We start from the raw sequence: 16,050 nt of genomic DNA on the forward strand, positions 1-16,050 counted from the left end.
AAAAAGTCATACTATAACATGTCGTCTAAAATATGATCAAAAAGTCATACTATAGCATGTCGTCTAAAATATGATCAAAAAGTCATACTATAACATGTCATCTAAAATATGATCAAAAAGTCATACTATAGCATGTCATCTAAAATATGATCAAAAAGTCATACTATAACATGTCGTCTAAAATATGATCAAAAAGTCATACTATAGCATGTCGTCTAAAATATGATCAAAAAGTCATACTATAACATGTCATCTAAAATATGATCAAAAAGTCATACTATAACATGTCGTCTAAAATATGATCAAAAAGTCATACTATAGCATGTCATCTAAAATATGATCAAAAAGTCATACTATAGCATGTCATCTAAAATATGATCAAAAAGTCATACTATAACATGTCTAAAATATGATCAAAAAGTCATACTATAGCATGTCGTCTAAAATATGATCAAAAAGTCATACTATAGCATGTCGTCTAAAATATGATTAAAAAGTCATACTATAGCATGTCATCTAAAATATGATCAAAAAGTCTTACTATAGCATGTCGTCTAAAATATTACAAAAAAGTCATACTATAGCATGTCGTCTAAAATATGATCAAAAAGTCATACTATAGCATGTCGTCTGAAATATGATCAAAAAGCCATACTATAACATGTCGTCTAAAATATGATCAAAAAGTCATACTATAGCATGTCGTCTAAAATATGATTAAAAAGTCATACTATAGCATGTCATCTAAAATATGATCAAAAAGCCATACTATAGTGTGTCGTCTAAAATATGATCAAAAAATTCATACTACAGCATGTTGTCCAAAATATGATCAAAAAGTCATGCTATAGCATGTCGTCTAAAATATGATCAAAAAAGTCATACTATAGCGTGTCATCTAAAATATGATCAAAAAGTCTTACTATAGCATGTCGTCTAAAATATTACAAAAAAGTCATACTATAGCATGTCGTCTAAAATATGATCAAAAAGCCATACGATAGCATGTCATCCAAAATATGACAAAAAAGTCATACTATAGCATGTCGTCTAAAATATGATCAAAAAGTCATACTATAGCATGTCGTCTAAAATATGATTAAAAAGTCATACTATAGCATGTCATCTAAAATATGATCAAAAAGTCATACGATAGCATGTCATCCAAAATATGACAAAAAAGTCATACTATAGCATGTCGTCTAAAATATGATTAAAAAGTCATACTATAGCATGTCATCTAAAACATGATCAAAAAGTCATACTATAGCATGTCGTCTAAAATATGATCAAAAAGTCATACTATAGCATGTCGTCTAAAATATGATCAAAAAGTCTTACTATAGCATGTCGTCTAAAATATGATCAAAAAGTCATACTATAGCATGTCAGTTAAAACATGATCAAAAAGTCATACTATAGCATGTCGTCTAAAATATGATCAAAAAGTCATACTATAGCATGTCGTCTAAAATATGATCAAAAAGTCTTACTATAGCATGTCGTCTAAAATATGATTAAAAAGTCATACTATAGCATGTCATCTAAAACATGATCAAAAAGTCATACTATAGCATGTCGTCTAAAATATGATCAAAAAGTCATACTATAACATGTCGTCTGAAATATGATCAAAAAGTCATACTATAGCGTGTCGTCTAAAATATGATCAAAAAGTCATACTATAGCATGTCGTCTGAAATATGATCAAAAAGTCATACTATAACATGTCGTCTGAAATATGATCAAAAAGTCATACTATAGCATGTCGTCTAAAATATGATCAAAAAGTCATACTATAGCATGTCGTCTAAAATATGATTAAAAAGTCATACTATAGCATGTCATCTAAAATATTATCAAAAAGTCTTACTATAGCATGTCGTCTAAAATATTACAAAAAAGTCATACTATAGCATGTCGTCTAAAATATGATCAAAAAGTCATACTATAGCATGTCGTCTGAAATATGATCAAAAAGTCATACTATAGCATGTCGTCTAAAATATGATTAAAAAGTCATACTATAGCATGTCATCTAAAATATGATCAAAAAGCCATACTATAGTGTGTCGTCTAAAATATGATCAAAAAATTCATACTACAGCATGTTGTCCAAAATATGATCAAAAAGTCATACTATAGCATGTCGTCTGAAATATGATCAAAAAGTCATACTATAACATGTCGTCTAAAATATGATCAAAAAGTCATACTATAGCATGTCGTCCAAAATATGATTAAAAAGTCATACTATAGCATGTCATCTAAAACATGATCAAAAAGTCATACTATAGTGTGTCGTCTAAAATATGATCAAAAAGTCATACTATAGCATGTCATCTAAAATATGATCAAAAAGCCATACTATAGTGTGTCGTCTAAAATATGATCAAAAAGTCATACTATAGCATGTCATCTAAAATATGATCAAAAAGCCATACTATAGTGTGTCGTCTAAAATATGATCAAAAAGTCATACTATAGCATGTCATCTAAAATATGATCAAAAAGCCATACTATAGTGTGTCGTCTAAAATATGATCAAAAAGTCATACTATAGCATGTCATCTAAAATATGATCAAAAAGTCATACTATAGTGTGTCGTCTAAAATATGATCAAAAAGTCATACTATAGCATGTCATCTAAAATATGATTAAAAAGTCATACTATAGCATGTCATCTAAAATATGATCAAAAAGTCTTACTATAGCATGTCATCTAAAACATGATCAAAAAGTCATACTATAGTGTGTCGTCTAAAATATGATCAAAAAGTCATACTATAGCATGTCGTCTGAAATATGATCAAAAAGTCATACTATAACATGTCGTCTGAAATATGATCAAAAAGTCATACTATAGCATGTCGTCTAAAATATGATCAAAAAGTCATACTATAGCATGTCGTCTAAAATATGATTAAAAAGTCATACTATAGCATGTCATCTAAAATATTATCAAAAAGTCTTACTATAGCATGTCGTCTAAAATATTACAAAAAAGTCATACTATAGCATGTCATCTAAAATATGATCAAAAAGTCATACTATAGCATGTCGTCTGAAATATGATCAAAAAGTCATACTATAGCATGTCGTCTAAAATATGATTAAAAAGTCATACTATAGCATGTCATCTAAAATATGATCAAAAAGCCATACTATAGTGTGTCGTCTAAAATATGATCAAAAAATTCATACTACAGCATGTTGTCCAAAATATGATCAAAAAGTCATACTATAGCATGTCGTCTGAAATATGATCAAAAAGTCATACTATAACATGTCGTCTAAAATATGATCAAAAAGTCATACTATAGCATGTCGTCGAAAATATGATTAAAAAGTCATACTATAGCATGTCATCTAAAACATGATCAAAAAGTCATACTATAGTGTGTCGTCTAAAATATGATCAAAAAGTCATACTATAGCATGTCATCTAAAATATGATCAAAAAGTCATACTATAGTGTGTCGTCTAAAATATGATCAAAAAGTCATACTATAGCATGTCATCTAAAATATGATTAAAAAGTCATACTATAGCATGTCATCTAAAATATGATCAAAAAGTCTTACTATAGCATGTCATCTAAAATATTACAAAAAAGTCATACTATAGCATGTCGTCTAAAATATGATCAAAAAGTCATACTATAGCATGTCGTCTAAAATATGATTAAAAAGTCATACTATAGCATGTCATCTAAAATATGATCAAAAAGCCATACTATAGTGTGTCGTCTAAAATATGATCAAAAAATTCATACTACAGCATGTTGTCCAAAATATGATCAAAAAGTCATACTATAGCATGTCGTCTGAAATATGATCAAAAAGTCATACTATAACATGTCGTCTAAAATATGATCAAAAAGTCATACTATAGCATGTCGTCTAAAATATGATTAAAAAGTCATACTATAGCATGTCATCTAAAACATGATCAAAAAGTCATACTATAGTGTGTCGTCTAAAATATGATTAAAAAGTCATACTATAGCATGTCATCTAAAATATGATCAAAAAGCCATACTATAGTGTGTCGTCTAAAATATGATCAAAAAGTCATACTATAGCATGTCATCTAAAATATGATCAAAAAGCCATACTACAGCATGTCGTCTAAAATATGATCAAAAAGTCATACTATAGCATGTCGTCTGAAATATGAAAAAGTAGTGACTTTTTGACGACAATAAATAATTATGACTTTTTTTGCATTATTCCTGACGACATGCTATAAGTATGACTTTCGTTCACGTGATGGAAACCACCATAGTGGTGAGTTGTCAGTGTTGTCATCTCGCAGTCTTAAGGTACCGGGTTTGATTCCCGCCTTGGCCTTTCTTCGTGGAATTTGAATGTTCCTGCCAAACTTATGACCCAAAAGTAACGTTTGTTGTCTATAATTTGGATGACTAACTTATGCATGTAGCGAATAATGTAACGCACATTGAAGCAAGAACTTGCAATCGTCCACACATAAAGTTCCAGTACCCACTATCAAACACAGAACCTCCTGATGTTGAGATGAATACGCTGGCGTGGAACTCCACCATTTTGCTGCTTTTATTGCATGCTTGTCTGACTTACATGACTTTTAAACATGTTAAGGAAGAGTGCTCAATGGTGCAGTGGTTGGCGTTGTTGCCTTGCAGTCAGAAAGTTCCAGGTTTTACCTGTGCACTTTTCCACGTGGATTATTATTTGTAAAGGGAACATCGCATGGCGTGTATGGTTTTATAAATCTGAATTTTTTTGTTTTTTTTGTTTTGTGCACCCCATTTTCGTTTTTCGCACGCAGTTTCATTTTTCGTGTGGCTCTAACGCAATGTTTTACAACTGAGGCCCTGGAATTGCTTTCTTTCGTCTTGAGTAAGGAACTGTTGGCTCTCGGTCCTAAAACCATTCGTCTTCTTACACATGCAAAACCCGTCGACCGTGGTTTCTTTGGATTTACCCATTCGGTACGTCCCAATTTTAAACGACTTTGTTTTCATGTGGTCAAACAAACTGACAGAAATAAATGCTCCAGAATTTTAGATGGACTGCCCCCAAACGCACCATCAAGATGCTTTTTTGGACGTCCAGTGCCACTCGTTTGCCAGCGTAAATTCATTCTTAGTACCAGATTATCTAATCACTGCTAATAGACGGATATATGTTTACTATCCTTCCTGATGTCTGTGGTTTGTAAATGCATGACCACACCCGACCACACACACACACACACACACACACACGCACGCACACACACATCTGATGCTGAAAATATTTCTGTTGTCAGTTTTTGCTCAATACATACATTCGTGTCTCAGACCTTGTTGAAGTTTTTGCCTCTCAGTCTCTAACCTGGCGATACAGCAAACACACGGCAGCAAATCATGGCAAACACGGTTTATTGTCAATCAAAAATGACAATCTATACATCCCATAAATAAGAGATCACAAAATATATCACACTTTTACACACTTTTTGTTGTTCGCTTCGGTTCTGTTGGCCTGTTTGAGTGCGAGGCTGAGATTATGTCCAGTTTCAAATCCTTCGCGGAGTCTTCTCTGTGACATTTAGGGGTCAATAATATTAACAGTAAATGACATACACTTAATGATCTTTGATTGTGCATGTACACAACTACATTCGATGCTGAAGAGATTTCTTACATTCAAGTTCTACTCCCAAGTCTGGCACGTTACTGCCATGCTGCATTGAAGAGTGGTTTAAAGCAACGTTCAGGTAAACCCCACATGTACATTACAGCCATAAACAACAGACTGCATTGTCTTTAAATACTTCTCTGTTCTATGTTTGATGTCTGCAGGGTTTCACTGCACGGGGTCAAGCCGGACAGCATTGGGTGAGTTACAAATCTCTGTTAAATCAGTCTTTAAATTGTATAGTTTAAATGTCTTTACACAAAATTATATTTTTGCATCTTAGGACTCCCAGCCAGAGCTAAAAATTGCTGCAATCAATATTAACCAAATCTAAAACTAAAACATTAAAGCGTCATTAAGCGATATTTCTGACAATACATTTAAGTAAGTGACTAAACAAAAATGTAATCTGAAGAAATCGGTCATACAGAATTAACTCCCAGCTCTGTTACTGCACAGTTGCTGCGCATAGACTTAAATCTCTTGGCACTCACCAACTAGCCTGGTGTTCCTGGACCCAAATTCACTGCACGCATATACAGCAGGTCTGGCCGCAATCCACCGCGGATTATTTCCAGTCATGGTATTTTAATATGCGTTCATTTCAAAACCATTGGAGGAGTTTTTAACCAATCAGCAAAGTCAGGCGCTAGCCAGTGAAGTAGGTGAACGTTTTGCCAGGAATTACACCACAACTCCAACATTATAATTTTGTACTATCGACTAAATATGGAGATCAAAATCGCTTAATGCAGCTTTAAATTGAGGATATGTTCCACTTTGAAAAAAGCTTTAAGTTCAGTGATCTGCTACAACATTTAAAAGTGACCTCAAAAACAAGGAAGAGTTTTGCATAATCTTAAGAAAATGCCATTTTATCAGACTGGCCAAAATGTATTTTGAAATAATTTTTATTTAAAACTATTTTCAGTACCACACTCAAACAATGATTTACCTTTTTCCTTTTCTCAGTAGTTTGCCTTTATATACAATATAATTTATAACACCATTAAAAGGACATTGTCTGTTAAAGTATGATAATTCTGTTGGCTACAGAAAGGCAAATCTGCAGATGAGTCGCTGCCATCTTTTTCACACACACAAAAAAGTCCTAACTTACAAATCTTTGTATCTTAAATAGTTCTAAATGAAACAACAAAAACAAAACTCCTTTTTTCATTTCTGTACAAAGTGTGCTATAAACAAGTGGCCTGGGTGCCAAACTTTGATTCTTTTGAAAAACCTGTCATTTAGTACCAAATTTGATACCCAAGATACATCCACACCTTTTTGTATTAAAACGCATTAGTTTGGCTGCGTTTAAGCAGGAGTTAGCATTAGTGTGCCGATACAGTAATCGCCGTACGTAACCTCGACTTGGGCTGCACGCCCATACAGATGAAATCCTTTAATTTCAATTGAAATAAATTGACATTAAAACGCCTGTTTTGACGCTTCAAACAAATGTTTGGGCACATGTCTGTCTGAGTTGCGAGCCCGGCCAGTAAGCTGGGCTGTGATTGGTCCATCAAGACTGTCTGAGCTTCAGCATGAGACTGTCGGCCTGTCCGTCAAGCTCTTCTTCTTCTGTTTACATCTTTGTAGCCGAACACTTCTTGTTTAGGTTATTTGAATTGATTTTCTGATAGCACGCGAGGCATTTAGGGAACATTTGTAAGCTACAGAAAATAACCTGGTTTGCGCTCTCCCCCTCTAAACTGCATGAAAACTCGTGATTGTTTTTCTTTTTTGTTAAAATGGCTTTTACAAAATTGGTACCCAGCCCTGCAAGTGGCCGCCTTCTATTAAAAACAGTAAAAATAGCTTTAGTGGTAGAAAATGGTTAGTGTACCCTTTGATTTCGTGACGCTTTGGTGATAACAGAATTTTATCCTCCGTACCACACACCGGTGTAGAAAATATAGATATCAAAATGAATCTCGTAACCTGCTCTTCCTTCGCACCGTCTGTTGAATGTGGTCGGCAGGGACGTCAACTGGCAACTGGTACATATAAAATCACTCCACTTAAAAACAAACCAGTGATATGGCTTTTCATTTTGAACGACAAATAAATACATTTTTAAATATAGCGATAAAATTTAGAGTCAAGAACACACAAGTCCTTTGAAGTTGACCTTGACACTGTTAATGGGTCTTTTTTTTTTTTTTTTTTTTAGGATTTCAACCTCACGTGTGGCTGTTTTTCCCTTCAGCCCTTTCAGGAAGCCGGTCCGAGCGCCGCGGCAGTGCTCATGTGGGCGGAGGGCCGTTGGTGTAGCGCAGCATCGGGTAGAAGGACCGGGCGAAGTTGTTGGACAGTGTACAGCTGTAGTCCTCCTCGGACAGAGGCAGCAGGCAGGCCAGAACCAGCAGCACGAAGAAGAGCAGGTGGAGGGGGAAGGCAGCGCGCAGCACCCGATAGAAGAAGGGTCGGTGTGGGGAGGATTCCCTTCTCTCCTCCCTTGCAGGTGGACATGGGAAGATATGGTTTTTTTTTTAGCTTGAACATTATTTAATATTTCTTTACCAATATGGGCCTTTGTTAGAAACTGTTCTTTTTTTTTTTCTTTACAGTGTCGCAGACACCTCAAAACAAATTCTCTTCTCCTGCGTTGTAACAGACTGAAGGCAAAAATGTGAGGACACATCACACTAAATGCAAGTGAGAGACTTTTTTGTCATTTGACAAAACTAAACCTCAAAGTTCGGTGAGTAAAAAAAGAAATTACCTTCTAGTCGCTGGGTGTCCGACCGTCGCTGCCTGTAGTTCGGACTCCTAAAGTAAAGAGTCAAATGGGTTCACTTGTGTCTCGAACTGTCAAAAAGAGATTCAACGCTGCAGCTCCAACTGTACTTTGAGATTAAAGCTCAGATCCACACAAAAAGCGACGTGTTAATGTTGTTGCCTTAATGTAACTTTGTAAATTTACTAGAATATTCCCATTTATTCTATACTTATGAGCTACTACATTTCAGAGCAAAATAAGAATATTATGAAATATAAATATTACTCAACAAATTCAGACTGAACTCGTACAACAAAATGAGCTTACTGTTAAGAGTTTAAACTATCCAGCAGAATGTAGAATCGTTCAAATTGGCCTCAGTGGAAAAATAAATAAATAAATAGTGATTTCAACATCTACAAAGTGCCAAAACTTTGCAGGCTTACTCGGTGGCACTTTGTAAATCAGGTATCCAAATCCAAAAATTAAAATAAAGTATTGCACTCACAAGTTATAGGCCTTTAAAGTCAGTGTTCGGAGAAAAAAAAAACACCTCGCGCACATTGGAGGAGAACAGTAAACAATATTGTGTTTTCAATGGCGGCATTTGACCTGTTATTGAGTATTAAGTAGTACCATAAGACTAAAATGATTCTAACATGATATTTTCATTATGTTTTTCAGGTGTTTGACTGTCCATGTCGGTGTAACTTTATGTATGCTGCGGTTTGAGAAGACTAAGGGTGAACTCTGAGGTGTACCTTCCGCGGAGGTGAGCCGAGCGTTCCCAGGCCGATGCTGTCCATTTCAGAGCCGCTCGGGCGGATTTCCTGAGACACGGACTGGACACAGATCATCAGATCAGACTGACGTACATTTGACATTTCACCCCAGATAAAGACAGATATTTCAACAGATGGGTCAGAGTGCAGTGATCACAGACCCAGTATCTATACACACAGTCAAATTTAGGTCTGTTTTACTTTCCTTACTAAGTGATGCAGGTAAAAAAATAAAAAAAAATAAAAAATGTATATCAAACTACAATCAAATTAACTAAAACTTTTACTTATGCTTTGATAAGTCCAGAACTGTCCTGGTCTATAATTTTCAAATAATTTCCTCATTATTCCCAAGATGTAATTGGGCACTAATTAGTAAGTTTCCCTGAAAACAAAGGGTCCCATTAAACCCAACGGGGTGTTAATTCATTGCTCACTGATAATTAGAAACTTTTAATCATTTAGAATTTTTTTTTTTAACATTTTGAATTGCGTGTAGAAACAGATTTCAAAGTCTTATTTATTCAGATAATGAAGTTTTTTTTTTTTAATAATAGAAGAAATTTGACACTTTTTAAGAATGGTTTCTCTTCTCTCTGCACCTTTTAAATAGGTGCAAGAAACCCCCCATTTTACTGTGCACTCATTAATAATTACACGTTAAATTAATAGAGGTATTCTAACTGAACACTGTCTATATTTTCCCCATAACTAGTCATACATTACCGTCTTATCTCAGAAACCTTTAGGACATTTTTCAGAAATGACAGACCCATAAAGCTCGAATACAATGAGTTAACATGAAACGGATGCATTTGAGATGTTCCGAATTTTTGGAAAATAATAACGAACAAAATGTCGATCTGCTGTCCATCACAGGCAGTTTGAAGTAGGATGGACCTACCAGTCTTCCCTGCAGCGTGTTCAGACCCGCGGCCACCTGTCGCAGCAGGAGATGCAGTTTGTTGGCGATGACGTGGACCTTCTCTTTGGCCTCCACGCTGTCGTCTCCGGTGACCTCCAGGAGGAGCTGGGAGGAGATCTCCTGCAGCGAGGACACCTGCCGTCGGCGGCTGTGCAGCTCCTCCTGCAGAGCCTGCAGCAGGGGGCGACAGAGAGCACGGGAGTCAGATACAAGGGAGTGGTAATTACTCCGGTACTTTTCAGCCAATTAAACTTTAATCTCATGAGATTCAGCTGGTTAATAAAGAGGTTTTACATCATATTTAGTGCCAGAAAATTGTAAATTAATTAAAAAAAAAAGAATTGCCGGTACTGTCAGTGCAAAGATATTTGTAAGGAGTCTTTGGATATTGACTGATGGATAAATTGATCATGGCCTCCTCACCGTCAGCGTGTCTCGGTGCTCCAGCAGGGTGAAGTGTGGAGTCGAAAGGTCGTTGACGTCCACAGCGCTTAGTTTGTTCTCGGCCTGAGCGAGCCACAGCAGCAGCGAGTGTAATGTCTCGTGAAACTCCTGCAGAAGAATTATTTGAATCAGATCCCATTTGAATCACACCGAACATTTAAAGTTTTTTATTTTGTGACGTAGATGTCTCTGAGTGAAGTTGTACTAAACAGAAAATGCTGTCTGTTTATGTTTTTTTTTTTACAGTAAGTGTCTCCATGTCTGACCTGGCACTGCATGAGAGCAGAGTGCAGCCTCCTCTCCCAGCTCTCCAGGCAGCCGCAGGCCTGCGTCCAGCTGTGATTGGCTGAGCTCAGAGCATCCTGCAGCTCCCGCAGCTCGGCGCTGTCGCCGCGCGGGAAGTGGCGGCTGCTCAGGTTGACGGAGATCATCAGACACTTGTAGCTGTTGAAGGTCTTCTGCATCTCCTTAGCAGACAAAAAGGGACACGATTTACAGCTGGATTGCAGACAGTGAGAATGTGGAGGACAAATAAAGTGGCACCGCCTTTAAAACTGGATGTATTCAGAGTCCAAATCCGAGATGTCCAGATCCGCTACCTTGAGTTTCCTGATGTTGACCTCGATGTCTCGGATGCTGGTGAACGGCGCGATCCGCTGCAGCCTCTCCAGCTCCGGCAGCGCTCTGCCCAGCCAGGAAGTGACATCGCAGAGGTCAGAGTTGAGCTTCTGCCACTGCTCCAGGTCCTGCTTGATGTCGGTCTGGTTGTTAAACTTTTGTGCTTGCAGCAGCTCCCAGCGCTCGATCACGCCTGACAAAACAAGAGTCAGGGAGATGAAATAAACTCAAATACCGATGTGAATTTTGTTTTTGTGTACAGCATTTGTGTCTACATTTGCCATGATTTTAGCTGGACCACAACAACAGAGCCACTCCTGTAAACGCCACGCCTTTCAGTGAATGATAAAGTTACGCTTACTGTATCTGTTTCAAAATGTATGTTTCATACAGCCATACACTAGGTTTTGACCTGGTCTTGTCTTTGTTTCACTTAAAAAAATATAAATGGGGAATTTTGATCCTAAACGACGGGGGTTCAAAAGTCCTCACAGTTCAATATTTATTTTGAACAATACCGACGAAGAATACACGGATTTATCCAAAAATGGCAATTAATGCATGAATTCATGATGAAAGAACCAGGAGGTGTCCGTTCATTTTGAGAATCCAGTCTGCTTTTCCTTTTCATGAAGATCTGCCATTTCATTCTCCAGAAGGTCAAACAGAGTTGTACCTCTCACTCCTGTGTTTTTCCATGTTTTTCGTACCTGTGCTGGTCGGCTTGTTGGCTGTGCTGCTGGTCAGTCCTGCGTCGTCCGGCTCCCCCTCGTCGTTCAGGATCAGTTTTACTCTCTTCACGTTGTTGATGCTGCCGCTGCACTCTGACATCAGTTTAACCTGACCACACACACACACACACACACGCACAGATATACGCACACGGTTTTAATCTGAAGCTATTTTAGACCTGGAATTGGACATAAAGTGCGCGTTTATGTGCTTACGTAGCCATGCCGGTGGAAGGGAGTACTGGTGGTGTGTGTCGGGGACGAACTCAGGCCTCGAATGATCTCTCGGGGAACTCGTTTCCTCTCCGGAGAATCGGGTTGGTGCCAGTTGGGCGGGTCGGTTACAGATTTAACTGAAGAAAGAGAAGAAAGTAACACATTAAGAACCCCAAAAAAAAAAAAAAACGGACTTTCACTTCCTCCATTAACCGTTTGACGAATGCATAAAATAAAGTGTCTGTCAATGCCATGCAAAGACAATATCAGCAAACCATAAACGACCAAAAGAAATCCATAAAATCCATCCTGGGTATCATGCAAGTTTCATGACCTTCAGCCCCTGGCAAACAAAAGATTGTTGCGACTTTCACAGCGGGTGATAATTTGCAGCCGTGCACAGTCACATCGTAGACTCAAAGTACAAATGGGTTGAAACGAGGGGAAATATAAAACAAGGTGTCTGAATTAGATGCAGATGGAGGGCACGGGTGGATGGGTTTTGGGTTGCTAGGAGACAGGATGCTGGTAAATAACCACACAGCAATGCAGACGCATGCAGGAGGCAGAGTGCCTACCCGAAGTAGCTCTCACTGCTCTGACAGTCGCTCTAACAAAGGACTCTGAGCTCTCTGTGATCTTCACGTCTGCAAGAAAGAGTGGACGTTAACGGCGTCTGACAGCTGCTCCGGAAAGGAGGGGCGGAGCTCTGCAAAAGTTCTCCCAACAAATTCTCCACAACACGCAGTTACAATTACCTGACAGAGCGCTGAAGAAGGTGGTGTCTTCGTCGTCCTCGTGCGATGACGATCCTCCCACGTCGACCGTGTGGTCCCACTCCAGTGGGATTGAGTCCACGCTGACGGGGGTCTCTCTCCCGGACCGCTCCAGAGGCGGGGCCAGGAGGTGGCACACGGCTTGCCGTCCGGCCGAAACTCCGCCCGCTGCTGGCGCTTCGTCCTCCTCCTTCTTCCTCCTCCTCCTCGCCTCCGTCCAGGACGTCCCGTTGGTCAGATCAGGCGAGTCCTCCAGGTCGGTGTCATGGTCGGACATCTCCCGCTCCTCCTCAAGGACCTGCGGGTCGAAAATGCAGACAAATGAATTCAATACCTGTAATGTGTGCAATTCTATATTTAGAATCAAGCCTGGCCACAAACACAAATGTCCAACGTCATCCATGTGAACATGTTTAAAGTGCGTGTGAAAGACAAAACTAGAATTTAATCACATTTTGAGTTAAGTATGAGATTAATTAACTTCAATTGAACTTTATTTTTTTTGGTTTTAATGAATCATGGAAATATATTTTGTATTTGGATGCCAGATAAATAATATACATTAATAAAAATCTGTCCAGGTACCTTTTTCTTAAATGATTGAAAGCCAATTCGATTTGAAGCAAATTTATAGTCTATGAAATACAATGAGGCGGTCCTGTGTGTGATATTTGTTTTGTGACATTTTTGGACATAACATTAGTATTTTTGGACACTTCACTTGTAAAATCGACAACAATAATATTTTGGTTCAGCTGAATGTAATTTACTATTCCTGCATGCGAGTCTGCACCTGCATGAGCAGATGGGTCCGGAACAGGTGAGAGTTCATTGTGTAAAAGTGTGCATGCTCATGTTCAATAAGATCTTACACGTCTTTTCTCATGAGCATGCTTGGCTAATTTAGGCCCCTTCAACATATTAACAATCTGTGAAATCTACAGCTCCGACCTATAAAGAAAACGTAGGATCTTTATTCTGACTCCAGCACCATTCACACTACTGACCGGGCGTCTGTTGACCAGCCGGTGATGGAAGCGGGCCACCCTGCCGAACACCTCCTGGCAGTAGGAGTGGAGCTCCTCCAGCTCGTCCTCGATCAGCACGGCGTCCAGAGGAGCGCTCTTCTGGATCAGGTTCTCCCCAAACACGATCAGGGCATCGATCTTGTTGGTGTTGAGGGTGATCTCCTGCTGGAAGCCCTGCAGGAGGAAACGTCCTTTTAAAAGACCCGGGCAAACCCGCCACGTGTAAACTGTGAACCGATCCGTGGTTTATTCCCGATGAACATTTATCGCCAACAGAGTGTAAAAATCAGCGTGGACGAACTCACGTTCAGCTGCCTCATCTTGTCTTCGATATCGCTCTCGGAGAAGTGCTCCACGTTGGTGAGCTGAAGGTCCATCTCGGTCAGCCAGACCAGGATCCCCTCACGAGTTCCCTCAAAGTCTTCTCTCTGAGACGTAAAGTGCTGAAGAGGACGGAGATCAATTCAGTACTAAATAAGAGAATTTATACATTTTTAACTTTGGGTAAAGGCAGCATTTAGTGAACTGGACACAACTTTGATCTGCAGCTGGATTCTTATCTGATCATAAAACAGATTCGAGGGAAAAGTTGAAGGATTTTTAGGCGCCTTTTTTAATGCACCAGACTTGTTACAAAAAAAATGTATCTCTTTTTTTAAACTGTGGAATAAAAGATAAAATGTTCAACAACCAACTGTAGAAAAATTGACACAGAATAAAGGAAAACTTCTCTGTAATAAAATTGATGCCGTCTAATATAATACCAATATCAATCTCACGTCTGTGTATAAATATGTATGGTTTCAGAGTCGGGGGGGGGGGGGGGGTGATTAGCATAGCTTAGCATACAGGCCGGAAGACGGGGGGTGGGAGGGGTTGGGGGTCGGGAAGGGGGGGTTGGGGGTGGAGGAGGGGGTGCAGCTGCTGCTCGGCTGCATACATCCAGGATGTGAATATGGACCTTACACGGACCGAGCCGGGGGAGGTCAACTAGCGCCGATCGGTGGAGTTCTTTGATTACATTAGAATCTCCATATAGCAACAGAAACATCCTCCATCTGCTCGGCGCCACATGCCATGATAAAACCAGCCCCCCTGCCAACGTGACCGCCTCCTCCTGCCTCGTCACCGTCTGAGAGGTGACCTAAATCCTGACAGCTTAGGGCGGAGCACTGAGCGGGGAGATCCCGCGTAGATCAGCTGGGAAGGTTTGATTTCTGATCTCCGTCTCAATCACTTGATTCCTTTTTTTTAGGAAGCTTCCAAAAGCAGCTTTAAAAATCCCTTCTGACCTTCGACCCCCCCCCCCCCGCCTCACCTTGAGTCTGCGGAGCACTGCCGCCACCCTCCTCTGCAGGCCGTCCCACCGCTGGTTCCCCTCGTGGACCATGACCTTGATCTTGCTGGCGGCGTCGGTGCGGTTCTCCCGGGCCAGGCGGCGGTACTGTTTGTTGACCAGCTCCAGCTGAGTGAGGCGCTCGTGAACCTGCCGCTGGAACGCCTGGAGAGGAGAATACAGGACAGATGAGTCGTCAGTGAGGGAAAAAAAAAAATCAACATAATTCAAGTGAAACAGGGGTTTTATTTGACTTTAAAGGGTATAACTTAACTGTTAACATGTACTCGGGGAAATTTTCTGAGGAAAAAAATTCAGAGCATCCAAACAGAGAATAGCAGAACATAATAGTACTCCCAAGAGAGTTAGAAAAGACATTTTTGTAAATATTAACCCAAAAAATGTGCATAAAAACTGGTTATAAGAAGGACGTTTTAAGGTCTTTTGTGGTTGAATGTTAAATTCATTAGGGTTCATTTCTTTACTGTTATTTTGTGTCTGAGGTTATATCCGTTGGCTGTCATTTTGTGTGGAAAGGATGGCTGTTTTTCTGCGTAACATTCATATATTGTCCTTAATATACAGTGTGACACATTTGAATTGTCCAAAGCGGACAACAAGTCCTCACTGCTGCTTCTCAGAGAGGGTTAACAACCTTTTCCAGTCGGTTTATGAATCTCAACCCGCTGTTGATTTACTTTTCTAATAATAATTAGGCTCCCAAAGCTTGCCCGGAAATGTTTCTCTCATGGATTCTCCTGAATGTTTCCCATTTTGCAACCAGCGGGTCAAAACACTG

The 16,050-nt window shown here is 39.1% G+C and overlaps 1 protein-coding gene across 1 annotated transcript in view; it reads right to left on the minus strand.

Moving 5' to 3' along the window:
- Positions 1–5,391: 5,391 nt before the first annotated feature.
- LOC138204912 (uncharacterized) overlaps positions 5,392–16,050 on the minus strand; it is a 124,763-nt gene continuing 114,104 nt past the window's right edge. Inside the window, 14 exon segments of the mRNA XM_069160455.1 lie at positions 5,392–8,130; positions 8,399–8,445; positions 9,157–9,237; positions 10,082–10,273; positions 10,526–10,654; positions 10,813–11,013; positions 11,146–11,357; positions 11,875–12,004; positions 12,112–12,248; positions 12,690–12,758; positions 12,870–13,185; positions 13,895–14,089; positions 14,221–14,358; positions 15,234–15,416. Of these exon segments, the coding sequence (XP_069016556.1) occupies positions 7,920–8,130; positions 8,399–8,445; positions 9,157–9,237; positions 10,082–10,273; positions 10,526–10,654; positions 10,813–11,013; positions 11,146–11,357; positions 11,875–12,004; positions 12,112–12,248; positions 12,690–12,758; positions 12,870–13,185; positions 13,895–14,089; positions 14,221–14,358; positions 15,234–15,416 (2,241 nt within the window). The 3' untranslated portion in view covers positions 5,392–7,919.

The sequence above is a fragment of the Embiotoca jacksoni genome, unplaced genomic scaffold (genome assembly GCF_022577435.1).
Source record: "Embiotoca jacksoni isolate LCO1_2020_lvr unplaced genomic scaffold, fEmbJac1.0.p SCAF_27, whole genome shotgun sequence".
Lineage (NCBI taxonomy): Eukaryota > Metazoa > Chordata > Actinopteri > Embiotocidae > Embiotoca > Embiotoca jacksoni.